Source organism: Triplophysa rosa, linkage group LG1 (genome assembly GCF_024868665.1).
Source record: "Triplophysa rosa linkage group LG1, Trosa_1v2, whole genome shotgun sequence".
Classification (NCBI taxonomy): Eukaryota; Metazoa; Chordata; class Actinopteri; order Cypriniformes; family Nemacheilidae; genus Triplophysa; species Triplophysa rosa.
Window position 1 is genome coordinate 32399023 of NC_079890.1, and position 27864 is coordinate 32426886.

The 27864-nt window shown below is 37.4% G+C and overlaps 2 protein-coding genes across 2 annotated transcripts in view; both read right to left on the reverse strand.

Moving 5' to 3' along the window:
• The window catches only part of trip4 (thyroid hormone receptor interactor 4), a 61706-nt gene extending 45375 nt beyond the window's left edge, over positions 1 to 16331 (reverse strand). The window contains exons 1-11 of the mRNA XM_057333532.1: positions 16188 to 16331; positions 15426 to 15601; positions 14797 to 14924; positions 14501 to 14719; positions 14125 to 14203; positions 13922 to 14027; positions 13294 to 13509; positions 12936 to 13062; positions 12452 to 12636; positions 12253 to 12377; positions 12047 to 12138 (exon numbers count right to left, since the gene is read on the reverse strand). Coding sequence (XP_057189515.1) covers positions 12047 to 12138; positions 12253 to 12377; positions 12452 to 12636; positions 12936 to 13062; positions 13294 to 13509; positions 13922 to 14027; positions 14125 to 14203; positions 14501 to 14719; positions 14797 to 14924; positions 15426 to 15601; positions 16188 to 16267 — 1533 coding nt within the window. The 5' untranslated portion in view covers positions 16268 to 16331. The remainder of the gene's footprint in view (positions 1 to 12046; positions 12139 to 12252; positions 12378 to 12451; positions 12637 to 12935; positions 13063 to 13293; positions 13510 to 13921; positions 14028 to 14124; positions 14204 to 14500; positions 14720 to 14796; positions 14925 to 15425; positions 15602 to 16187) is intronic.
• Positions 16332 to 16863: 532 nt separating this feature from the next.
• chrna7a (cholinergic receptor, nicotinic, alpha 7a (neuronal)) lies at positions 16864 to 27319 on the reverse strand. Its single transcript, XM_057333541.1, has 10 exons — positions 27176 to 27319; positions 24566 to 24705; positions 24269 to 24313; positions 23271 to 23380; positions 22805 to 22884; positions 21799 to 21966; positions 21044 to 21238; positions 18857 to 18943; positions 18671 to 18780; positions 16864 to 18379 (listed from the first exon to the last, which is right to left on the reverse strand). The coding sequence occupies exons 1-10, from the start codon at positions 27234 to 27236 to the stop codon at positions 17843 to 17845; spliced, it is 1533 nt and encodes a 510-aa protein (XP_057189524.1). The 5' UTR covers positions 27237 to 27319; the 3' UTR covers positions 16864 to 17842.
• Between the last annotated feature and the right edge of the window lie 545 nt (positions 27320 to 27864).

Genomic DNA, 27864 nt, shown 5'->3' on the forward strand with positions numbered 1-27864 from the left:
AATACCTAGAATTTCAAAATCAAGTGCAGGTGGTAGATCCTTTTCCTATCTAGCGCCTAAACTTTGGAATAGTCTTCCCTGCACTGTCCGGGAGGCAGACACACTCTGTCAGTTTAAATCTAGACTAAAGACGCATCTTTTTAATCTTGCATACACTACTCTTCCATAATATAAATCTTCAGAGGGTTTAGGCTGCATTAGTTAGATCAACCGGAACCAAAAACACAACTGATGTACTTGTTGCATCAAAGAGTACAGAACAGTACTCTACTCTCAGCCAGTCTTGTCTCATTGTTCCAAGGTTACCACAGCGAGCAGGATGCAGTTCATGGCCTGACCTGATGGTAGAGCGGAGAATGGGAAGTGGGGACCTGACAAGAGCTGAGATGATAGAGCTGGATAAAGAAGGACGCGGTCTCTTGACATGTCTTCACCACAAAACTTCAAATGCTATTAGATTATTAATGATAATCTTAAACTATAATTTATTTTATTATTAAGTTTATTTATTTTATTTAGCCTTGTTGTGCAAGTTCTCTGGAGCTTGTGCAGAGGCAGCAGCTTTTGCCAGAGGGGAACTGGAATCCCCTGGTTGGGCCTGGGTTCTCCTGAGGTTTTTTTTCTCGATTAGAGTTTTGGGTTCCTCGCCACCGTTTGCATACTGTTTTTGCACTATCTGCCTGACCGGGGGGGCTGCTTTAGAATTTTAAAGTTTTACTTAATTAATATTGCATATAGGAATTTATTATCTGTTATATTTGACCTGTGCTTCTCTCTCCTTTATCCTAAATATCCTAAATGTGTGCTCTCACTGAGCGTGTGTGTGTGTGCGTACTTGTCTGTGTGACGTACGTGTGTGTGTGTGTGTTGTGTGTGTGTGCGTGCGCAGTGGGTCCGGTTGTGTGTGTGTGTGTGCGTGTTCTGTGTGTGGAGTGTTTTGTGTGTGGGTGTGTCTGTCTTCTGTGTTTTCAACCTTTTCTTGTTTTTGCAGGTACAACTTTGATTGTTTTGCTTGTAGTCAATGTGTCTCATGTGCAGCTGCTTTGTAACAATGAAAATTGTAAAAGCGCTATATAAATAAGTGAGTTGAGTTGAAAATAAGAAAAACACAGAAAGGTAAAACACAGCACAGTGCATGGTGTTTATAGACCAAGCAAGATCATTATAATAAATAATATCTAATAAATAAATGAATAAATAAATAAATGCAGTCTCCCGGTGAGCAAGCCAACACTGCACTGCTCTGCTGTGGCGAGGAACCCAAACTCCAATGTGAATAATGGAGAAAAAAAAACTAATAACATCAATAACAAGTAAAACTACACAGGATAAAAACAAGTATTTGTTTTTGTTTTCTTAAGTAGGGCTGCACGATAATTATTATATCCAATTGAAATCAAGCTGGCTGCGATATGCAATGTGTCGATATTTTTTTAATGCGTAGCTTGTCCGTGAAGCACGGCTCTGGGATCAGTAGGAAATGCTGCTCGATCTAAAAGCAGTGCGAGTTTGAGTCGCTTATAATGTGCATTTGAAAAAGCAACACCCGTCAAACATGATCATTATAAATATACTTTATTATCATAAAAATACCTGATGAGGCTTGAGTAACAGTGATAAAAACATGTCCATAGGCATTTCCTAGATTCTAGAACGTGTTATGGTCTTCTTCTGCAGTGCGTATTTGGAGTTTCCGCACGAGAGCGCCCTCTGGCTTTCGGATGCAGCAGCATTTTCCCGTACTTCACTCAAAAGCTGTGCATAAATCACGTGATATTTATCGTCGGTTTATCGTGACACTCTCAAACTATCTTCTTCAGAATATAGCATAGGGATGTAACGATTCACTCAGCTCACGATGCGATCGATTCACGATTCTGATCTCACGATGCGATTTATTCACGATTTTTTTAGAAATGAACTGAAATTAGAAATGAACAACTTCCCTTGCATTATTTCTTAAATGCTTCACGTTTCTTGTGATAAAATTATGTTTTATTTCAAATAACAAAACTAAACTGCAATTTTATAACAAATTAATAATAGAAAAAGTCTCTTTAATATAAACAAACTAATACTGTCTGTGCTTTTCTTGGATTTTTTTGCATTTAAGAAATATCAGCATCCACGTTTAGGTTTGCAGTGAAAAAGCGGCCCCTGCTGTTCAAAAATGTATTGCGATTCAGTTCAAGCCTCAACCGATTGAATCGTCGCTCATTATAACGATTTTCAACCGGCTCACGGTGAATCGTTACATCCCTAGTAACGCAAAGTTGTGAGGTACAGCATTCCTGGTTCATTTAGTGCGGAGTGATCAAACAGTTCATGAAGACGTTCAACGTCAGTTCCGTATGACCTTGGATTTCACTGGAATCAGCCAATCAGATTAGAACCAGTAGAGACTGATTATAATTTTTTATTATATTTGCATTATGTCACTAGATCCTCATAATAAATAAATAAAAAATAAAAAAATTAGATATAATCACACATTTGGACTTGAGACAAGAAAAGCTTTTGGCATTAATATTGGCAAATTTAGCGGCTCTATAATTTAGTTCCCAGGAACAGCTTTTAAACTGATTATGGTGCATTATCAAATTTATCTAGAAATATTAAAATTTTTAATTAAATTAGAATTGTATAGATATATGATAATAGGCTGTCAACGTTAACGCGTTAACGCATGCGATTAATTTTTTCAAATTAACGCGTGAGAAAATATTTATCGCAATTAACGCAGCATCCGTTTGTTTTGACATCCTTTGTCTAGCGTTACATTATGTAATCACGCTCTTATTCGTGTACAGGCTTTTAAACCACTTAAGCGCGATTTGAAACAGTTGCTTTGAGGCGTTCAATGAAGATAGACAGCTTCTAAACTGTGGGACGCGGCAAAACGCAACGCGAGGTCCAGTCTGGTGTAAACAGTCAGGGCTGAAGGCTGCGTCGGTGAATCTCTGTCAGACAGCGCATCCGTGTTAAGTTCTCTTTCGTGCTTGAATGGATAAAACCACACAAGATTATGTCAGAAAGCCCGTTTTGTCTAGCATTTTCTTAAGCACAGACTTCAAAGTGTAAAATAAAATCTTAAATGAATGCAAAGAGTTGTGAAAATGGGAGTGCGGTGACGGTCAGATCTGCGTACTGAGACAGCTCTTAAAGGGGCCCGTTCTTAAACGTGCTGCTGTGACTCCTGTCACTAATGTTAATCAAAGAACAAAATAAAAGAAGAAATCAATGTGATTTTATAGCTTTAATGAGAATTCTTCTGCATTTAATTTATAATTTAGCATTAAAGACTGTAAAGTGTCCTTCAATTTCCTACATGAGCTCTCAATTATACTGTTGAATGGCTATAATTAATGTTAAAATAATCAATTTAATAGAGACATCAGTTACAATACTAATATCAAAATGTTAGCTTTCATAAAATGATGCTGTTAAAGAAATATGTTGTTTCTACATCAATTTGAAGATTAAATGTGAAATTATTCAAATGTAAAAGTATATTTTAAAATATAATTGTTGTGTGCGATTAATCGTGATTAATCACAGAAAAAATGTGTGATTAATCCGATTAATTTTTTTAATCGATTGACAGCACTAATTATTACTAAAGATAAAAAAATAATCTTAAAACCATTGTCAAACAGTACTACCAATTTGCAACATTACTAATGCTTTTCTTAGTATTTTTGATCAAATAATACAGTATATCTGATATCACACCACATTATACAGCATTTACAAAAAATATATACAAAGCTACATTTGAACCTTCCTTGCTGGCATACCAAACCTAAACAATCTGCAGCGCAAGTGACTGCTTTTCAACCAATTAAAGCAATGCAGAGCCAAGCCCTTACATTTACATGCACACTCACTCACAGACTGCAAATGATGGAGTATTACAGCAACAGCACAGCTTCGGTGTGCCACAACAACCTGCCTATGCTCAATCAATACAGTTCAATACAACACTCGGCTACAGTGAAGGGGAAATTGTTTTGTTCTGCTCATATCCAGCGGAATAAAAAGTGCATCGTTGACAGACAAATAGCGGTGTCTGTAATCACCTCGACATGGCTGTGGACATCACGACACTGGGCGAACAGAGATCAACAGAATCAACCTAAACAGAATACGAGATGTAGAAATAAATGTCTACCAGAGGAAATTCTGTCTGGTAATCTCTTTCTTTCTAGTACGGGGGGGGGTGGGCTTGGGGGGGGTTGGATTGACTGGCTTTCGGCCAACAATGTGTTTCTTTTGTTTTGTTTGCTGCTTAATGGTTCGGTCTTAAAGCCAAGACTGAAAACAAAAAGAATACATGGTAAAATAGTAAGATAAATTCTGTTTTGGACATGAAAAACGAACACTGGTTAAGTGCCAAATGTAAGAATTTATTTTAGGAATTAAAGTCAGTGCACAATACATAAAGTAAGAATAAATTCAAACAGAAAGTGACACACTTTGCGATCAATAGTTACCATTAACTGATTTTCATGGAAATTGCTGTTTTATGACTACCAAGAAGTATTTACAACTACAAGTGAATTTTCTTAATTTTATCCCCAATACCATCTCACATGCACTACATAAGGAATACAAAAAGACTTAAGATGTGACGGTCCATATAATAAACATTAGATATGTAGAAAATGTACACAAGGCTCTCGTGCTCCTCAACCCAGCAACATAATTAAGATCCCCATCTCCGAAATAAAGCAGGAGGAGCGGCACAACAGATGATGCTGTTCTCCCGGTAATCCTGAAAGCGGGGGTCGTTGATCAATATCTCAATGCACTCTAACACTGCAAGACTGTTATAGTGCCACCAAACAGATGGGCTATGCTGTAAGCCTGTTTCTGAAAAAAAACCTGCCCCCACCACCCTTCTCTTTTCCTTCCCTCCCTCCAGGCTGCTTACCAAAGCCAGTCAAACCTTTATTCTTCAACAGGGAGGGGAACAAACTACAGTGGGAGAGGCCACATAGCCTGCGCTAATTCTCTTTGAGAGGGGATGGAGGACAACAGAATCGGGGATCCACGCTTCTCGCTGAGGCTTTTACCACAGGCTTCATTTATCCCTAGCCTCTCTCTCTCAATCCCTTTCCGCCCCCCTCCTGTTCCTCAAACTGGATTTATGGCCGGCCTCCGAGCTGTGAGCACTCAAAACAGAGGATGAAAAGCCTTCGCGCTGCACACTGCACCTCAAGCACGCGCTTTTATGACAACTCCGCAGGATCAGTGTGGAAAAGCCCTTGAAAACAGATGCTGGGCAAACAACACCCGAGTGGGAATTGTGAGGAATTTCAAGATTGCGGAAATCACTGGATTTCGAAAATGATTCGTATGCAGGAAATGCAATTTTTATTGCCTTTGCTGCTCTGAGGAGCCTGTTACCAAATAATGAGATCAGTTTAGATTCCAACAGAACAGATTTGTACAAATGTGCATTTACAAATGCAACAGATCTAATTTATATAGCTTTATATTAATAATGATATAATGCACCTAACTATAAATATATAAATGCAAAACATTTCTAGTAGGGGTGTGACGAGACATGATACTGAGTTCACGAGAACTATTTTTACATTTATTCAAAGAAATCCTCAATGATGAAATATATAGGGGAAAATAGTCTATTATTCACCTTAAAAACACAAAATGCAAAAAATGTAGGCATTATAAAATCAACATGTAAACTAGGGCTGAACAATTAATCGAAATCGAATCGCAATCGCGATGTGAGACGTTGCGATTTGCTAATCGCAAGAGGCTGCGATGTAGAAACGATGTGAAATATAGGAAACGCGTCTGTTCCAAGCCCGCTTTGAGTGGCATTCTTGCTAACCAACTGAGTGAGCGCACCTCCATTATGCCTAATCAGCACTGCCCCAGCCAACTGCGTAAACAAGTCATTAAAAAAACAAACAGAAAGCGGGAGAGAGAGAGTGTGTGTTATTATGGCATCTGCAGAGTCAGATCGATCATATTAGGCAAATAAATACTAAAGAACCATCCAATTCAGAAGACCGCACACACAGCCTGTCATACTCGCGCGACTCTTCCCCGCGTTGCACGTCTCGCGGACGAGCCGTTTAAACTTGATGCGCACACATAGCCTGTTTCATACTTGCGCGTCTCTGCCCCGCGTTGCGCGTCTCGTGGACGAGCCGTTTAAACTTGAAGCGCACACACAGCCTGTTGCCTTGACGCACGCGCGCACCCTGTGTTAACTCACGCCTAGCTCCGCGTTTCAAACAAATGTAAATTCTATCTAACTGTTTTGCTAATTTCACTTGGATGAAATTAAACATTCAGCACATTTTCTACTAGTTTTAAAAAATCCCACATACTTAAAAAATAATAAATCAGCCTATGTAACCTATGAACTATTTTAATAATTCACTAACACAATAGAAAATGTTATGGATTTAAGGGTTACAATGGGAGTTGTATTTGTTTTAATGGAAACTATAATAGTGTACACTGGTATTTGGATTCTATTGGTGTGATGTAATCTTGAAGCTGGGAACCAATTGAACAACAGTAAGCCCTATTTGAATAATGCCCAAAACACACTACAAAAATGAATTTTGTAATGGTTTTAATGGAAACAATTAGAATTTCTGTAATGTTTTTTTTGTTGTTTTCTTTCAGCAGGGTAATTATACCCATACTGTGCTCCACACAACAATATTGAGCTGAAGCTTGAACTAGAAAAGTTAAAATCGCAAATCAAATCGCAATCGCAATGTCTGTCAAAAAAAATCGCAATTAGATATTTTCCCCAAATCGCACAGCCCTAATGTAAACACTGCAAAATGTTTAATCACAAACTCAACTGACAGGCAGTAATTGTACAAAAAGTATGCTTTGTTTTCTTAACAGGTGCAGCTTTAGTAAAGAGCTGTGGTAGTTTTCTCTGTATGCTTTTGCATAGTACTGGTTAGTTAGCAGAGGTGGCAATCATATCACACTGTCAATCCTCCTTCCTCCACTGACTGAAACCTCATAGCCTTCAGAGAAACAGTTAAAACTACATAAACACATCATGTTTTATGCCAACATTGCACATATGTAAGAGACAGATGATCCATTTTTGAAAAGGTTTGCCTGTGAATGTATTTAAAATAACGTAATATGAACTAGCAATTCGCGGCAGTCACGTTTGTCCAGTTCATTTTCAAAGGGATACATGCGGTAAGCAGCAAAACGCGGTCCGCTAGCGGTGCTCGTGCATCCAAAATCCTGCAACTTCCACAGGCATTGCTCTTAGCGGCAGGCGCAGCTGAAGATAAAAATATTTTATCTTTTTGTGAACGGCAGCGGCAATTCCACCGCGTACTGTGTGAATCCACCATAAACACTAGTGCGAAAGACGCTCGCGAATGTTGAAAGCGTTAGTCTAGCGCGTTTACATGAAAATAGTGAGAAATGGTGGGAAAGTAGCGCTGCTGGATGGAAAATCACGTTGTCTTTATGAATGGCCAGGCCAGTCACTGTAGCTCACAGCACGTACATACTTTGTGCAGTTATTAGCGTGTTCTACAGTAACGAAAACAGGGCGCACCACAACAAAATGTGCACTCACACAAATGCTCCCAAATATATTTTGAGGTCACAGGTAAAATATAGGGAACATACTGTATGTGACTAAAATGGTCGCAATTACGAGCCCAGCACTACATCATGCCAATTGTGTGAGGATATTGACACAATTTCTAGCAATTTTTTATGCATTCTTCCAATTTGTTTTTACATTTAAGCATCTAACGGACACTTTCATCCAAAGTGACTTCATCTTTGGAAGGCAATACAAAGTTTAAACTATCTAACATGTTTTTATTTTTCTGAATTCAATAACACCGTGTCAACACAATGTCATTTTAACTATACCAACAATTCAATTCGGATGAAATTTATGACCTTAGGTCCAGTTAGTGCTTTAAATTTACACACTCAAGAACTCAAATTTTGAAGCCAAAAGTTCTTAAAAAATGTGGTTCAGAGAGTGGTTGTAAATAAGAACTGGATTTAGGTTCCTAACCCTAAACAACACGAACAAAAGAACACATTCCTGTCAGACTCCACATCCAATTATTACCATCGGCTGAAAAACAGCGAGGGAGCGAATGTTTTTTCTGGTTGTCCAACAGCGAGAAGTCTCTCAGAGTCGTTCCCCATAATCACCCTGTGAGTGATCTAAAGAAGAGCAATTACATTTCATCAGCGCTATTTATACATCAGCGGAAAACGAGTGTGCATAATTTAGACACCAGTGTCTGTGTCAATATCTCATTAAAGCTAATGAGAGTAAGAGGGTGTGGGAACGCTAGCGGTGACTGTCACAGATGTTTGTGCTGTCAGTTTAAGCTCCAAATAAAACAAGAGACAATAGAGGGGCCACTAGCGCCCATGATCACACTCGCATACTTCCATAAGATCTACATACAATAAAACAGAAACCAAGCACCAGTTTTAAATGTTCAACACATTTTTTGCATGCGCTGTGTATTAGATGGTCTGTGAATGCTCTGGGCGTGTGCCATTGGAAGTTAAGGCTACGTTGAAAAAAACAGAGTGTTTTTGGAAAGATGAAATTGTACAGGGAAAGATCCAGATGTTAAAGGAATGTTCTGGATTCTGCACTGACAGCGTTCAAATCATCCCTATGTATGGGCCAAGGCACTAGAACAACATGAGTTTCTAAAGAATTTCCAGAGGTGTTACATTAAAAGAGAGTTAAACTAGGAAAGAAACAAGAACATTCCATTAATGTCTTAAGTTTGACCAGAACGTGATGCTAGAGTCATGGATTCCGTTCTAAAAGAATGTATGGACCAAATGTGGATATCTTATGGGATAGTTCACCCAAAAATACAAATTATTTCATTATTCCAAACCTGACCGATTTTTAAGAACACAAAAGATATTTTAAGAAACATTGGTAACGAAACAACATCGACATCCATTGCATGGACACAAAACCACCGAGACATTTCACAAAATATCTTCTTTTGTGTTCCACAGCAGAAAGAGTTGCATACAGGTTTGGAACGACACAAAGGTTAATAAATGATGACCGAATTTTTAGAATTCCCTTTAAATGCATCGTAAGACCCTTTAAAAGCGCAATGCATTTTACGTTACAAATCTAATGCATGCACTTGGAAATATCACCTAAAACGTTCACCTCCCTATGTAAAAGCAGATCTCTGGCTTTAAGGTGAACTTCACCAAAGGTGTTTGACTCATAAAGGAGTAGATCACTTCAAAATTTGCCCCCATTCACTTTCCATAGTAATTTTAAAGTGAACTAATCCTTTAAGAAGCACCGAGGCAGACTTTGTGAGGTTAAAGTAGACAATGTGTCTGATGCACACACAGACATTTAAACGGGATGAAAGAGAAAAGATTACAGCTCTCTGTAATAGACTTCATTGATTTATAATTAATCAAGGACAGAGCGGGGCAGCAATATTCCACCTGGACATAATCCCCTTTAAATTATCCGCTTGACATAATAAACACAATATGGATGTTCGCTTCCAACATACAGGGACTGTATCAATGTTAGAAGTGTCTATTCTGACAGTAATTACACGACATGAATTAGTACAGAAAGATATTGGGTTTTCACTTCACTGTGGCAGTCAAAATGGCAGTACTAAACTGAGGTTAATGGTGAGAGCCAATGGTGTGTTGCGCCCTCTGTAGGCTGACATCAAAACTCCATTAAAACCAGCTTCACTTGTGTGCATTTTGAAGCCATTGGCATCTATATGCTAGTGTAATTTAAAACTGTGACAAAATAAATGCATGTAAATACACACATTCCCTTCTGCATTTATTAATCTTAGTACTGTACATATATATTTCAACATTTACTAATACATAGGTAAAGTTAGCAATATTTAATGCGAAATGAACAAGGATTAATAAATGCTGTAAAATTGTGTTATTGTTCGTTTATCTGAGCTAATGCATTCATGAATGTTACTGAAAAGAACCTCACTGTAAATGTTTTACTACTAAATTTGACATAAAATGTGTAATTCCTATATAAATTAATATGAAATTTTGCGGTCATAAAAATATGCTTCGTTCCTATTAATGCACACTATATGATTGTGTTATATTTTTCTTTTGATCGTGACTGAAATGTGAACCTAAATCATTTGTTAATGAGTTTGCCCGACTGCTGCAGTAGAGAAGAGCTCATGCAGACAGTGATACAGCAGCAGCAATTACACCTCTATTACATGCAGTCTGCCATGCAGGGAGAAGAGGAAATGAGGCAGGAAGTGTGCTGTAGGCTACAGAAGAAGACAGCAGGCAAAGCGGTGGCAGACAAAGAGAGGAATGTATGCCAGAATACAGCTGCGTGCTGCTCAGTTTTAATGCACCGTGAGCAGTAATGTTTTGAGGATGCTCGAGAGTCGAGATGTCGCTTTATATAAACTGTAGGCAGTATTTACACTTCTAACATTTAAAAACACCAAGATAGAACTAAATAGAATAGAATGCAAGAGTATCAAGACGCTTTCCTTACAATGTAATTACTAACTTGAACATTAAATATTGAAACAATGTTCATGGCACAAACCGACACCAGAACAAGCAAAGACGTTCAACAGATGCATGAGTACATACGTAGACCAACAATTAAAAAACACAGCGCAACAGCTCAAATCACCAAACTTTCAATAAAAAACCAATGCCAAAAAAAGAACACTGTTGAACGCTAACTGTGGTCTAATGAAAGCGAATGTTTTGTATAGACGTTTCAAAGCAACATAAACAAACGTTACTGTGCAATAGGGCTGTGCAAAAATATAGTTACATGTAACTATCGCAATATTTTTTTTTTCGTTAGTGTATCGATAGTGATACCTCTACTATCGATATTTTTTTTTAAATCATGTCATATACATACGGCCAAAAGGAGGTGGAAGCGAGCATGGCGAAAAACATAAGAACGCTTGGAGCTCTCAGAGCTGATGTGTGGGTTTGCTTTGGTTTTCAAAATAAGTCATGGAGTAATGAGTTATATAAAATAATGCTGTTTGTAGGCTTCGCAAGTCATGACACAAGTCACTTGGCTACTGCAGTGCATTAGACAAAAAGTTTATTAAGAAAAGTAACAATGACATTTATTGTGCTTTCACGGATGTGACACCAGCACATTTACAGCACGGATGAAGCAGGGGTTTTATACTGCCCATGATCAGTGTTTTAACTGTAATACACCACAACAGCCAAGTGACTTGCGTGAGCCACCTTATTCCCCTGAGCTACCCACATGAGGGGCGCAATCCACAGTTTGAGAACCCAAACCTCTGATCTAAAGGTCCATGCATCGCACATCATGGCCACTCTGCAGAGGTAAGGGATGGTTTTACACTTATCCTTACAGAAAACCCCCGGTGGTGCAAAGCATAATGTATTTCTAGCTCTAATTTTTACATTTTCTATTTAAAGTAATGCAAAATATCGCAAATGTGTATCGTATCGAAATACATAGCAATATATTGTATCGTGACCCATCTATCGTGATATGTATCGTATCGGGAGGCACTTGCCAATACAAGTGCACAATACTGTGCATGCTCGCTTTTGTGGCCCGAACTTAACTTCCGGTACACATCCGCAAAGAATAGAGTCCCTGTAGATTATTTCTGATAACAAGCAAAAGAAATAACAAGTAAATTACATTGACTAGAAGGTTAAAGGATTGTCTAGCCAGTTTTATTTTGGGTTACCAGTAGAAGAACCTTGGTTACTTGGTTAAACTTAAATGCGACCCATTACATGACCCTTTCAACAAATTGTTTATTTAATAAACATTTTATACAAAAAAATTTAATAAAATATAAATAATTATATAATTAGCCACTTGCCAGACCGATCAACAAACACAGACCGGAAGTTAACTTCGAGCCAGATGAACTTCGAGCTACAGACGATGAATCAGTCTATAGATGGATGGATGGATGGATGAATGGATGGATGGATGAAAAGAGACACTGACCTGCTCTCTGAACTGTTCCTGAGGAAGGCAATCTGTGACGTTGACACAGCCGAGCAGGCAGCCTGTAGGATACTCACATGGAAACTGAGGCTCTGCACAATAAAATATAAATAAAACAAAAAAATCACTGACTGCACCATGTACCATCTTGTGAGATCTAGCAGCTTTAGACAGTAATGGCCAAAATGTTTGGACAACAAACTCACCCTGTTTATCAATGTGGCGGTACATGGCCTCTACCTGCGCTATGTCTTGAGGTGAGGGTCTGTTAGCAGCGGCCGCGATCCACAGGCGCCCCCTATGGGATGTGTACCACGTTCTGCCTTCCACCCTACACAAACAATGTGTTTGCTAGACTTACAGCTCTGTGTATATACAGTATGTTTGTGTTTAACTGATCTGTACCTTTTGATGCCTTTGACAAGCAGAGAAGCCCATGGCTGATGCATGCTGAGACACCAACCACCATCTGAGATCTCCTGCAGCTCTCTATCTTGCAGTCTCAGTCGACTGCGCTCAGTTTCCTGGGCACTGCTAACAGTTTTTGATGTAGACTTTCTCGAGGAGCTACCACCACCCACATCAACCCACTGATACAACGTAAAAACACAAACATTACCCTCTTCAGAGCCATTTTTGATGTGATTTTTACTCAACCCTTTTACCATGTGTCCCAGCAGAGTAAGCACAAATATATAACAGATATTTCATACTCTTAGTCATACATTTTTTGTGAAATGTTTGATAAAGTGTGCTTGTGGGTTTTTTGTAATGCCGAACGGTTTGATATTTTATTAAGTGATGACATTCAAACAGTTTTATGTGTAGCTAATAAGCGTTTATATACGTTTTGCTTTCCAAAGACTATAAGCTCTTTGTTAGCACCCACCTCTGGTGCCGGCTGCCCGATGTTAGGGTTAACCAGCTCTCTGAGGTGTTGTCGATCAGTGGAAACAGACTTCTTTGTCGTATGTCCAAAAGAACCAGAGTTGATGGCATTGACGGTATCATCAAACCTGTTACAACCAAAATAACCGTTTAATTTGCATTTACGCATTTTATTTTTTATACAAAGCGAGTTACATTGCATTCAAGCTACACTTTTTTTTGGCGTGTTCCCTGGAAATCAAATTCAGAACCTGAGGAATAAACATGACGTTATTAATACAATAATGCTCTGCAGATTAAGCAACAGGAACAAACAATGCAATGCATCGTTAACAGAATCAGGTACTGTAGGTTCTTACTTCTGGTAGTAAGGAGTCAAATTCTCCCCCTCGTCCAGCACTCGTCTCCCAGCGAAGTCAAGTGTAATCTTTCGATCTTTGCGAGATGCGTGTCGAAGCTCCCGGAGCTCCTCCTCTCGTTTGCGTAATGCATCACGCTCACATGGAGACAGCCAATGGTTGGAGTCCGTTGCGAAGTAATCTGACTCATCATCCAAAACTTGTGTTCTCGTAACGCTGAAGGAAAGAGTAGAGTCTAGTCAACTGTGCAACATCCACTTGACATGACATAAAAGCCCACCAATCATGGGCCATTTACATGGTTAGTTAAAGTAGCACTGGTAGTTCCATGCTATACTGTTTGAGCTACATGAATTCAATCTTTTTAAATGATATTTAGGGCCTATTCATAAATTTCAAGCACTATACAAATGTGATCAAGGATAACTTATTTACTTAACGTGGACCAACATAATTCGAAAGCTTAAAGTCAGTTAATCACATTTTGTAGTTTTTTGAAAGTTATTCCCATTATTTGTGCAATTGCGATCAGATGGTTAGTGAATAGTTCAAAGGGGCTGAAGATATGACTCGGTTAACCCAAGCGATTAGTTCCATAGTCAGTGTATTTGGACAGACACAGACACACCTGTTCCTGTCAAACTCTAGAAGTTTGTCTTTATGCTGTACAGCTTTCTCCAGTCCTGCTTTTATTTTGGCCTCTTGGTGGGGCAGAGAGTCCCGCTCAGACCCCTCTGTGGTACAATAACAAACAAAGAAATGTTTTATAACTGAATAGGCTGTTGCATCATATCAAATACAAGAAATGAACAATAGTTTCCTATTTCTCACCTCCCATGAGTTTTTTACGAAGCTTTTGACTTTTGTTGGAGTCTCGTTGCAGGATTTCTTGCTCCTCATTAGTGCAGACCTGAAATGTTTGTGAAAGGTCTTAAATTCACATTCACGTAAAATGTTGCATTGCAAATATCAGTCCTTAAAAATAGGTTTGTATTCATCTTCTCAAATAACCCCATGCAATATACAGTAGAATTTCTTTCTGATTGTGCAATAAAGTATGACCTGGAAATGTTTATCCTTTGGGCGTTTTGGACACAAGGGTGAACTACCACTCGCTGACAAGCAGGCGGTATTAACAAATGATGTCAAGAATAAAAATAATGGGTTGACTTTTATTCATTTTTGAGGCAACAGAGATCAAGCTCACCAGACTGCCACAAAACAAGCATGGACCGGACCCTTCCTGCTCGCACACAATCCGGCCACAGCTCAGACAGTTGTTGATGAGTTTGTGTTTCTGAGCAAGACAATCACAGGGCTGACGGCCGGGCAGCAAAACAGCCAGCTTGTCTCGACCCTCTTTGGCATAGAGATTCACAAACTTGCTCTTCTTTTTCACTGAAGCTGGACTGCTGTTCTCCTGTGCCTAACAAGGGCAAAGCTCTGTGTAACTCCATCTGCCCACTAAGACTTAATGAAAGACTTTTTCAATGTTTGTCGTACCTTCATCAGGTCAATAGGAGTTTTCACAGGCTCTGGTTCTGGTTGAGAGACACTTATGATCTCCTGCCTGTTTCTTCCCTTTCGCTTTGATTTCTTCTGAGTGTCTTTACAGGTTGTGTCAAGACCATCTGCATAGAGTAGAGATTTTCATAAAATATTGCTTTTCAAAAATTAATATCAATGCATGTACAATCCATGTTTAAACATTCAGTTGAAAACGTATTATTCTTTGTAATTGTTTGTATGTTTGTAATTATGGCCAGTATTATACATCTAATACTATATATCTGGATATGAAACAATGAGCCCAGCATTAATGAACAAACAATGACATATTCATAAACATTTATATTACATTAGAAAATTCACATTAGCATTTGGGAGGGGGTTTTATTTAAAGTGACAGTGCAGTCGATTTGTAAATTTGATCAGTATGAGTGTTCCCTGGATATCAAACCCACGATCTGCTCTACCAAATGAGCTACAGGCTCAACAACAACAAACCTATAATGTTCCCTATAATATAAGAGGATGTATAGTCACTAGTATAGTGTACACTGCTAATTCCTTGAGCCCCAGACTGAATCTGTGTCTGAAATTTAGAAGAGACAACATGTGTGTGTATTTACCCATCGCTGCATCCTTTCTGGGGATAAGCCCTGAAACATCAGGTGCTGGAGACCGACAACTCTGCCATCTCTGCACCAGCTCCTCTATGAATTCCTTCTTCTTTCCTTCTGTTCCTTGTAAGAGATCTTCAACATACTCCACAATTTCATCTGCATTCTCAATGGAAATGATGTACCTGAAACAACATGGTTTAGCTGGTATTACACAACACTCACTTCTAAACAAAACATCACAAAACCTTAAAGTAGAATTTTATAGGACGTAAATTACATGAAGTAGACAGTATTGTAGTGTACCAATGTACCAATATAATTATATTGCTTGCTTATTGTAGGTTTAGTTGTATGAAAGTACGTAGCTCCTATGTGAATCATATGGGCCTGTTTGACTATAATGTACATAAAAAAGGAAATATTATGCTTTCCTCACAAATAAAAACTCAGATATACATATATTTAAATATTTTATTTTGCATTGACATGGTATAATGTAAAAACATAACGTTACTTTTCGAAAATTTTAGTTCGTGGTTGAGGCCCACAATCAATTAATCATTTATTTTTGACTAGGTTGACATTAAACATAACGACTTTCCCATCGATAGCTCTGTGCTTTTGTCCCTGTGTATAGCGTAAACTTTCTGTCGTGTTAGCTATAATATATATTCATTTAACGTTAACTGTATTTCGAAACAGTTGTCAACAAACAAGCTTGCGAACATTTCACTCAAAAACGTAGCATTCATTATAAAATATACTTACTGCACAATGTCATCGCTTGCCTCCAAACCGAAACTATTCTTTAATTTATCGACAGTCCATCGGAGTAAAGAGTCAGTCATAATGATGTTAATAAAGCGATGAGACCCAACATACACACGCTCTGCTGCTCAGTTCATTGAGACTTCCGGCATTTGTATTTTTCAAAATAAAAGTCCACATGCTCTTGAGGGAAATGAGTATAAAAAGTGTACAAAAAAAATTTAAATACCAAAAGCATAAAAGTAAATGTAAAATAATTAGACATCATTAGACATGCCGCCGAGCGCCAGAATGAGGAATAAATAAAGTGAAAAAAAACCCAGCATGAAATAATATCCTTCCTGTTTAGACAACAACTTTAATTCTATGACCTGTCCATAACAATAGTTATGGTCCCAGTTGTTCTAATCTCAAATTTGACGTTTTTAGGATTATTATAATTAATAATAATAAAAAGCTAAGATATAAAAACTATTGCATTGACAGTCATTCATTGGACGATTTACCCCAAAAAAGCTTGTCATTTACAGCACAATTTGAAAACCAATGCTGTGTAGAGAACTAGATAAATCACAGAAAAAGATTACAGAGAGAGAGATTACAGTACATGAATAAATTATGTCAAATCAGTTTTGTCATACAAATATATGTTTAATTGAAGAAAATTGCTCTGAAATGATCACCTTCACAATATTTTCAAGCTAACACTAAAATAATTTGCATAATTTAATTAATCTGCATAAAATGAATGCATAAAAATCTGCAACAAATGTAATCTTATTATGACAGACTATATTAAAGCAAGATACAAAAATGCAGAAATTATACAATCAATGGTGTATGCTGTTCCTTTTGTAAAGTAAATAAGAAAACTTTGTAAATAAATGTTAGCACTTAGAAAATATATAAAAGAACACTGTCCCGTCTCTGCTGCACAATAATTCATCAAATAGGATGACGATGACAATACACTACATAGAATAACTAGTACATCAATGCTCATAACAGATATGGTGAGGCCGCTATTAAAGCCTGGGTGTGTGATTGATTTCTGAGCCATTAGCATTGACAAATGGAACTCTCCCCCGAAGATGTGGTCTGACAAACTGAAGCCACTGAAGCCACTTTTAGTTAATGTTCATATGTCGAGCTGGTGGAGAATATTAAATAAATACAGCCTAACAGAGATGCACTGATGGCCACAGTGTTTTGAGGGAATCACCATGCAAATGACTACAAATGAACAGTGTTTGCACATTAAACTGGGATAGGAAAACATACACAAAAAATATGCATCCTTCTGCATTTTCGTCAAATTTAATGTGACGTTTCCAGAACAATATTAGAGTTATTATCTGCTCATTAAATCAGTTTCACTAAAAGGAACAGTTAACCCAGATGTTCTGTCACTGTTTACTTTAAATTCACCTCGTGTCAATTGAATGACTAGTTATTGTTTTGTTTCTTCATCCCTATTCACTGGAATTGCATGAAAAATGTGACAATTCTTCCAAACATATCCGCGTGTTCCACAGAAGAAAGTGAGGTTTGGAAACCCACGAGGGTGGGTAAATGACAAAACTTCTATTTTTGAGTAAAATGTTCCTTTAAGAGGCTCTATGAAATAAAAACTACATACAGAGTGTAAAACGTCCTCAGGTGAAGAAATCTTTAGATATGGCCTCTACAAAGTTAGGAGCAGACATTAAGATCCCGATGGTACAGAGGATAGTGAAAATGGAAAATGCCATGAGACAAAGACGATCAATGACCGAAGCGGCAAACTTCCACTCGTTACACAAATTCTCCTCCTCATCTTGATCCCTGAAGCGTTTGGCAATGTACCGGACCTCATCCAAGACTTTAGACAGTTCAGAGTCTCCAGGACCGCTGCTAACAGAGGACGCCTGGGCCCCGGGGAGCAGCACGTCCTCCTCGCCTGTGCCGACGAGTCGGCTGCAGATGACCCCGGAGTCCGGTGAAGTGGCGTAGTGAATCGTGTCCATTCCGCGGAAGCCAATGTACAGCAGGTTTCTGTTAGCGGACTGTGCCGCTCCAGTGCTGACGTTTAGATCCACGCTGGACAGGCTGCTGCGTGGCTGTTTGTTGTGGCAGGCCGAGCGGACCCTGTCTTCTCCGGGTCTCTTCATCCTTAAGAACCACGCGCACCAGTTCAACAGCACCACACGTGTCTATAGAGCAAAACAAATCAAGAAAAACACCACGACAAACAAACAAACAAAAAACTGTAGCAGTTTCAAGCATTTGTCACTTTAGTTTTGGTATTAAATACGTTGGCTGTTTGCCTATGTTCAGTACAGAAGCCCTCCAGGAGAGACTCTGCAATGCAGTTTGTCAACTACTTACAATGTGTTTTAGTGATTAACAGTGTAATGATGCACGCATGCAATGCACGCAGAATGCAGTCAGTGTTTCAATTCAGCCAGATTACTTGAAATGTTGAGAAGAAATAAAAGCTTCACCCATTTTGGCATCTTGCCTCCATCAGGGTCGTGATAATGGTACTGCAGTACCCAGACTGTGGCTATCACAGATAGCCCAACAATAACCATGGTGGTGGCAAAATATTGGGCTGAGGAGAGAAAAGAGATACTATACAGTAGATAAGACATACTGACCAATAAAAAAGCATAACAGGTTAGACTTACCGATTAAAGGCACAGAGTCTGATGTTGCTGGCATTATTTCTGCTACCAGAAGCATGAAAACTGTCAGCGAGAGCAGGACTGTGATCCCTGAGGGAAAAATAAACTTTTTGAGCCGCACAATCCCTCATGCGTGATATAACTGGAGTGTGTGTATGCAGAGAGTGAGCCCAGCGTTTCCATACAGAACATTGTCTATTTCTCCTGTACACACCAGGATCTGAATCTTAAATACGCCGGCCTTGTTCTGTCCACAAGTTTACCCTAACCTTGTGCTCCATCCCGAACGTGTAACACAGGAGACTTATTCATTTAATGACTATGAAACAAGCCAGTTCCCTAATTACTTAAGAAAATAAGAAGTACCATTTAACCCAAATGTATCAGACACAGTCAGTTAATCCCTGGCATTTAAAGTATTGATCTTGAGGCTCAAAGACACGGTCAATGACTCAGAGTGTGGAGCGTACCGCTGGCAGCCTCATCTCCTTAATACCATTTAGAAGGGAAAAAATGAAATAATAAATTGTGCTCTGTTGTGATTTCAGGTCTAGTCTCTTCCAAGCGGCTCCATTTGGAACTGTGACAGCATCCTCTAAATCCAGAGAACACACGGGCGTTCGGCCTTCAGCGCTCTCAGGCCGCATTAATCACTGACGGCATCTTTGGCAAGCCATTAATCTAACTACATGCCACTTACAGTTGCTTAAATGAGCGTCTGCATAAATTGTGCGCGTGGGCTCGCTGTGCCGAAGAGAATTTCATATGCTGTCGATTAAAATGTGTATATTTTACCTATTCAGCAAAAAAGGTGTGACAGGTGCACTGTGGAGGCAAAAGTAATATATTTTATAATGCCGAACTTGACATTTATGCACTTTGTGTAAGGGCTAGAGGGAGGCTGCGAAAGTGAGTTTTCGCAATAAACCCTTTTGATGATGCATGTGATTTAAGTTTAAATACAAAAGTTAATAAGCAAAAACAGATGTACTGTAAGTATGACAATTATATGTTGATTTTCGTTTCTTTAAGTATCCTGGCCTGTAACGCTCTCTTTAGCAGGTACACACATTAAGAAAGATTTACAAACATGTTGTAATGTTATTGTAGATGTTATTGCAAAAAACCTGTAGTTGTTATGGTAGTAATTTGTGTATGTATCCTCATTAAAATTGAGCTTTTTTAATGCCGTGCGAATAGAAACTGGTCAGGAGATGAACATACCCTAGTGAAAAATAAATATACAAAAACGTGTTTGAAATACATTTATTTCATGCTAAGTATACTAAGTGTACATGCTAAGTGTACTTTTGGGATTGTGTAGCCTACTAAATTGTTACACCTAAAGTGTGCAAATTGTAACTACTAATTTGCACTTAAAATGCACTTAAATTGCACTTAAATTGTGTGAAGTAGTGCTAAACTAAAAGTAGAAGTGTGGAACTAAAGTGACATTAAAACACATTTAAGGCTTAATATTAGGAAATGTGCATCCTGTACAAGCAGTACTGCAAATAAAGTTTAATTAGAATTTTATATAAGTAGTCTTAAAGGTGCAGTTTGTAAAAACCACCGCTAGAGGGCGCACGATCAAAACAACAACAATGCCGTAGCTTGATGACACTGTGAAGGAGCGTGGAATGATGGGATCTGTTGTCTTCAACTCAACCGCTGATGGCCATCAAACAGATGGGAAAGAGAAATCATGTTAGAGGATGAGGTAAAGTTTTATAAATGTTGCGAATAATTGTGGTCCATAAATAAGTTACTGCTCGAAAAAAGCTAGTGGCTTGCTAGACGCTAGACACTACTTCCGCATTTGTCCACGACACTGTTGGCGGTAATAAAGGGTAACGTGGATATGACGCCATTGACAGGCGACTGCACAGTCCCGTGTCACTGTGTCACAATGGCGATTTGCTCATGATTTACAAGTAGTTGGAAACGTTTGAGATATTGTAAGTACTCAACTGAACAAAATATATAACACTAGCCTAGTGGTTTTTGGATATTTTACTGCAAAATTGTTACAAACTGCACCTTTAAGCGACATATCAGTAAATACAGTAACTTCATATATTTAAACTATACTTAGTAAGGAATGTATTTAAAATGCATTGCTTTTTCGCAAGGGTAGTCAAGGAATCCAACAGCTGACAACACAATGATGACAAAGACATTTGCACTCACCAAGAGAGATTTTCTCTCCTGAGTCAGCAGGCAACAGGAAGACCAGCAGAGCCAGAGTTGAGATGAGCACGCAGGGAATGAGCAGATTCAGACCGTAATACAGCGTCCGTCTGCGCATGACCACTGTGAACGTCACATCAGGGTACGGCTCCTTACAGCAGTCATAGAATTTCTCATTCCTGCGACCTGGAACCTCTGCAATGTCATGAAATACATTATATGAATGGAACTTTTTGCTCTTATGTAATGTCCAGAAATGTACATACTGCACTTATGAATTTAACAGATTAAAGGGATAGTTCACCCAAAAATCATTTCAAACCTGTAAGACTTTCTTTCTTCTGCAGAACACAAAAGAAGATATTTTGAAGACTGTTGGTAACTGAACAACCCATTGATTTGCATTGGTGTTGTGTCCATAATATTGAATGGGTACCGCCGTTGTTCGGTTACCAACATTCTTCAGGATATCTTCTTTTGTGTTCTGCAGAAGAAAGAAAGTCAATAAGGTTTATGGGTGAGTAAATAATGACAGAATTTCCATTTTTGGGTGAACTATGCCTTTAATAAACTAATCTGAGAGCATTATAGCTTTTGTTTGTCAAAACATTGTGTGTGCAATAGTCGTTAAAAAAATCTGAGTGTGAAAACAGACAAATACAATTTAATATACACATTCCTGTTTATTAAACTGTAAATATACAGTATATAATTAAAAAAAAAATTTTTTTTACTAATATACTATAAGACCCTACCCACAAGGTCCCACTCTCCATTTGCGATATATCCTGTTATATCAGCCTCAATCATCTGTAGATCCAGAGACCATCCACCATACGTCCATGAACCAAACTTTAAATCACATCTCTGACTATCAAAAGGGAACCAGCGGACATCAATGTGGCAGGTGCTTTTAAATATCCCTGTGAACAGTAATGCATGAACGAAAAACAATGGTGAACAAAAATGATCCATAAGTTACAATAAAACTCATAGATAGTAGATAACAGAACATCGAACAATAGCTCCTCAAGCAATTTCCAAAATGTGCATTTTAGTGGTAACAAATGAAGTGATGAAGTGATGCAATACTAATATTTTATTATTTTAGTAATCATCTGAACATTAGCATCATTCACTATTATTGCAATGATTGAAATGTTATTGTGCATCACAAATCTCTTGCAACATGTAAGAAAATGTAGTTCTATAAACATAGGATATCTGCCATATCGTAAAGTCATTTGTTAAAAACTGTAATTCAGTTCAGACAGCTGATTGTTCGCAGGTAATGTCTTAGTATATCACCTCCCCTCCATTTCATTGCTCTCTTTCATCATAAACCATAAGCAGACTTCTGCTGAAGCTTTATGGAAGTTAAAGAGAAGTCAATCTCTTCAATGTCACTGAAAAAAGAATTTAGTTCTGGCAGGATCACATCTATTCATGAATCAAACGCTTATCTGAGACAGAGCTCCGTTCAGCTGTGCACAGCAGGAACCGGGAGAAAGTGAATGATTCAGCGCTGAAGAATGTTGCTCAGGCAAAAACACACTAAGTTAAGGATTGGGCTAGTCATATGATTTCACCCCCCATGATATTATCTAGCATGAAGGGTCTTTTTATAGGTCATGTGAATATTCATCAGTTTCAAAAACATTAATCATGAGGAGATGATAACATAACTATTCAGAGTTGTTACACTTAAACAGTGGAAAAAATACTGTACCTTTAAATAAAACTATGTGAATATGACTGTACCTGGCGGAAGATACTGGCAGGCACCTGAGGAGTTCACCAGGACATTTGTGTGAAAGGTGGCATCAAACCTTTCATCAGCACTATGAAGAACACAAGAAAACAATGTATTCACTTAACTTCTGAATAGTCCATAAAAGAAAATACAATTAATCAATGGATTAGTTTTGCACCACATTTCCCCACATCAATTCTCAAGAGCTAAATGGACCTGAGTGACAGCAAGATTACACGGAGTAGCATTGCAGTAAGTCTTTAGGCTTCATTCCAGTTGACAGAAACGAATGAGGTCAAACTCAGTGTCCATTCTCCTAGACAGCAGCACCTTTTCAGGCAATTTAGCGTTCCTAATTAAATCCTGCATAAACAGCTTGAAAAGCCATGTCTGTGTTTCTCCGCCACTCCTGTTGATAAGCAAATGATACAGAGATCAGCAATAATTACATGTGTGATCATTATTTTAACAAACCTGTTATATAGTAAGATGTCAGGCTTCCAAATCTGGCTGTCAGGGAATCGTACATTCGTCACACCGGGATATTCAGAGGTATTCCACTGAAGGTAATAATCATTCCAGTACTTGAAAATAAACATAAACAATGTGTTAATTACTTGTCACAATAGATGTGGAGCATTTACACAATTTCAATTATTTATGCATCTATGAGCCAATTACAAATGACAAGTTTTCAAGAAGACATTATTTGGGGAAAAACTAAAATCCTGCTAAAAAGTGTCAAGTTATTAAAAAAGTTATACAGTATATACAGTATATATATATTTAGGGCTGTCAAACGATTATTTGTGACTGATTGTATGCCAAATATAAGTTTTTGTTTACATAATATATGTGTGTGTACTGTGTATAATAATTATGTAGATGCAAGTATGCATGTATAATATTAACAAAAAGATATTTATATATTAAATATTTATATATATACAAATGTATATACACATATAAATATTTCTTAAATATATACATTTATGTGTGTGTATTTATATATATTTATCATACACAGTACACACACAAACACGCACATGTATTTACCTATTTTCGATGGTTTCGTACTTTTTTTGTTGACATTTTTACACAATTTAGTCAAACAAATGTTCAACTTCGAAAATGCTGGTTGGTTAAAATATTGCAAAGTAAGGTTACACTTTATTTTACAGTGCCCGTGTTACAGTGTAATTACACATTTAAATACTGAGTAATAATAATTAACTACATGCACTTATTATAGGGTCAGGGTTAGGATTAGGGTGTGGATTAGGGGTAGTTACTTGTAATTATGCATAATGTATAGTAAATACTATAGTAAAAACATGTAACGTGCTACAAGGGAACCGTAAAATAAAGTGTTACCCAAAGTAAAAATGTAATATCATTGAATGACACGGACACTTAATAATTATGAAAAACAAAATAAATCATAAATATATATAAATAGTCATTTGTCTTACCAGCTGTAACCAGATGTTGGTTGTAAGAACTTGATTCTTTTCATCCTATTGATGAACAAATACAAATACAAGTTACTTCAAAAACAACTTTCAAAGCACAAAAGTTTACAATCTAAAGCAAGAGTGTTCAGAAACTCTATGATGTAATATTGAATAACCGGATGGTGGAACAAATATACTGGGATTATGGTCACATTTTCAGTTTTAATCAGTGTTTGTTTGTAAATCACGGATATTGAAACATAACTGAATAACTACAAAGTACATTGTTGTGATGAATTGAAACTACCAATTTACCACATCCATAATCTGCATGAGACTGAAGCTGAAATACACAGTGAGAGAGTGTGTGTCATTAAACACGGGTCGCTCCAGCGGATTATAATATTTCATCAGGTCACTGTAGAGTCTTCTCTGATGTTCTCCCTGTTGTGACACTAAAACAGAATAAACATTGTCAGTGCTTTTGCACACAGCGGACAGACATTATTCTCAGATGTTATGGTTAGTGCCAGCAGAGGACGTTTTGCAATGAGAACTGAATGGGATATTCAGGAGAACTTCCTGCAAATCAACATAGGCAGCTGCCCCAAGGATGTGTCTATTGATCTAAAGCCTCATCAAAGCTTTTCTGCTTGGTTTCAGCGATTAAACCTCCACCAGTCGGTCTGATTTAGAGTACTGCGTCCAACCCTTTGCTTTTAAATCCTTGCTACAGTCTTTTCATTAGGAGAATACTTAGCAAAGCACTTTGATACACCTCATGAACATATTATGCAAGTAAAAACAAAATCATAGGTTAGACAACTCTGCTAGCTTTTCCCAAATTCAATTACCCCCTTTCTCATCTCAGTCTAATTCCCTTAAAATGATATCCATTCATAATCTAATTCCACTGAGGACATACTCGAGATTACATCAGGCTTTTACCCTATTCAAAATGAGTTCTTTAGTTCAAGAGCATCATACAAAGAAACACGAGTGAGCCGTTTTCCCTTGCCAGTGCAGGAACACAAAACTGTACACAAAGCATTCAGTGTAATCTTGAATTACATTTACAGGCTAATGCCAACAAGATGAAAAGAAAATGCAGAGTAGTCGAAGACTACACAAAAATGAATTAAAGTAACCCAGACCGAGGCTGTCAATGAATTACAAAAAATCACAGTGTTTGGAAAATTGAAGATAAATTGACTACATTATATTTGCGGCAATGTCTATTTTGCTTAAAGGTAACAGATTGCATTTGTATAAAGATGGTACACAAAATAAATTCAATGCACAAAATACATGGGGTGTTTAAAAGTTTGAGTCTGGGGGTAAATTGTATTTTAAAGTCAGAAAAATTCAGGTTCTGGGATTTAAAAAATTACATTAGAAAAGATAAGATGTACAGTATATGTCCTGATACAGTACCGGTGGATAAATACAGTACTTGATGGGTGCTCTCTTAGCAGCTGGTAAGAAGGCAATTACACGCAAATGGTTAAAATAAGAGAGACCAACAATAGATAATTGGATTGATGTGACAATGGAAATTTATATTATGGAAAAGGTCACCTTCTATGTTAATCTAAAAAAAGACTTGTTTCTGGAAAAATGGAGGAAATGGGTAGAATTTGTATCTGAAAGAAGACCTGACTTTGTTATTATACGTGGATAGGAGGTGTGTGATGTAAATATGACTATATAAGCATGTATATGTATATATGTTTTGTATATTTATGTACCCTTATCTCTTTAACCTGAACAGATTTTAATTAGGCTAAACGTTTTTCTCCTGGAAGTTTATAGTTTACTTTGTTCTTTTATTTTTTATTTATGCCTATTCCTTTCTCCCTCTGGTTTAAAAAGGTTAATAAAGTCCAAAGTATACTTTAATGTAAAACAGTATGTATATACCGCCTATATTGTAAAGACATGCAGATATGCAATGCTATTTATTTGCTGTCAAAGGCCATGTAAGTGTACTCGACTTGAATAACCCAATAAAGAAAAAAAAAAGAAAAGGTAAGATGACTTCATAATGTAAACTGTTAACATAAAGCAAAAACCTTGAAAAAAGCCAATTGCTGACAATCTGTTTCCTCACATGAACAACCCACTTAAAATTGTATAAAGGATCTTTATTTAGTTATTTTGTGGTGGAACTACATGAATTATTTAAGTTAATTTCCCTAACTGAGCAGTGAATTTAGAGTTCCCAGCATGCTCTGCATGCGACAGCATTAGGAGAGTCATTTTTGTGAAAAAGTGCTATTTTATGTGCTTTAGAATAAAATGAAAGACTTGATAGTGTTTATTGTTCGGTTGTCTTTAAGATTTAGAAGATATTCTGTTAGTATTTCTGAGTTTCGTGGTTACCATCTTTCAGAAGAGTGGCGCTTGTGCTCAGGTTGTGGGAGAGCTCAAGCTTGTTTGTTTTTTCACACAGTGAACAGTAATGCTGCTAATGTCAGTACTGAGTCAACTCTCAGCTTACTTGTGCATCATATATGTTATAAACAATAATAAATGTTAAACTGAAGTTAAAAAAGATAAAGAAGTTATCTTCAATGCTCAAATTAGTATTTCTTCTTGATTTTTTAAAGTTTATCATGTGACGTGCTTAAATATTTTAGGTAATTTTACTTGACTTATTCGTGGAATATTGCGTTAAAAATATGCTTTAAAGTACTTAAAAATATTGTGTGTAATACTGTTACCTTAATTTTTTTAAGTAAATAGCTGTGTCATTTTTTACAGTGTATGGACTTTCATTTAATGTCTGATGCAGTCTAAATATATCCAAGCAGACATGCAACAATGTAACCTTACAAGCGAGCAGTGATTGTTATTGAACAGCTTAACTTAATTTAAGAACAATAAAGGATCAGACAAGAATCAATCATGCATTAGCAGACTCACCCCTCCATACGCATGTTGTGGTAGCGAAATAAAGAGTATATTCCCAAATTCCCATCCTCATATACACAATTCAATTGCGGAATTTAAAGGAAAAGCTCGGGGCAATTCTCGGTGATTCCTCAATGCTCTTAGACGCTCTCTCAGCATCCCGCGAGCAGAAGCCAATACAGTTGATGCAGCTGCGTCAACAAAGACGTGATGCCACGCCCCCTCCGACTCTCCCTCTCTCACTCACTCACTACATTTAGTCATTTAGCAGACGCTTTTATCCAAAGCAGAGCGTTCACGTTTGCTGTTTAATCGTGTTGATTGTTTCTCATATTTTATAATTCATACTGTTTTTTTTCAAAGGAATGCTAATGGCTTATCAAGCACAATGTGAAACCAAAATTAGGAGGTTAAAATACGAATCCAATATAAGAGATAGATAAATAAAAATAAAAAGTTAAAAATAAAAAGTTTGCTTTCTTTTTAATCTCCTGTGACATTAAATTTGACCATTTTAGGATTTGTTTCAAATAATTTTCATTGTTAGTTGGATTTTTAGACACCATTCCATACCTTACAGAAACACTTTGACACTTTAAATCCATTTTGTATAGTTTTTTTCTGTGTTTAGTGGTGTCAAGTGTGTTCGACTTCATTTGGCGCTCAGCAGACCAATCAGCGTATGACATCAAAATACCGCG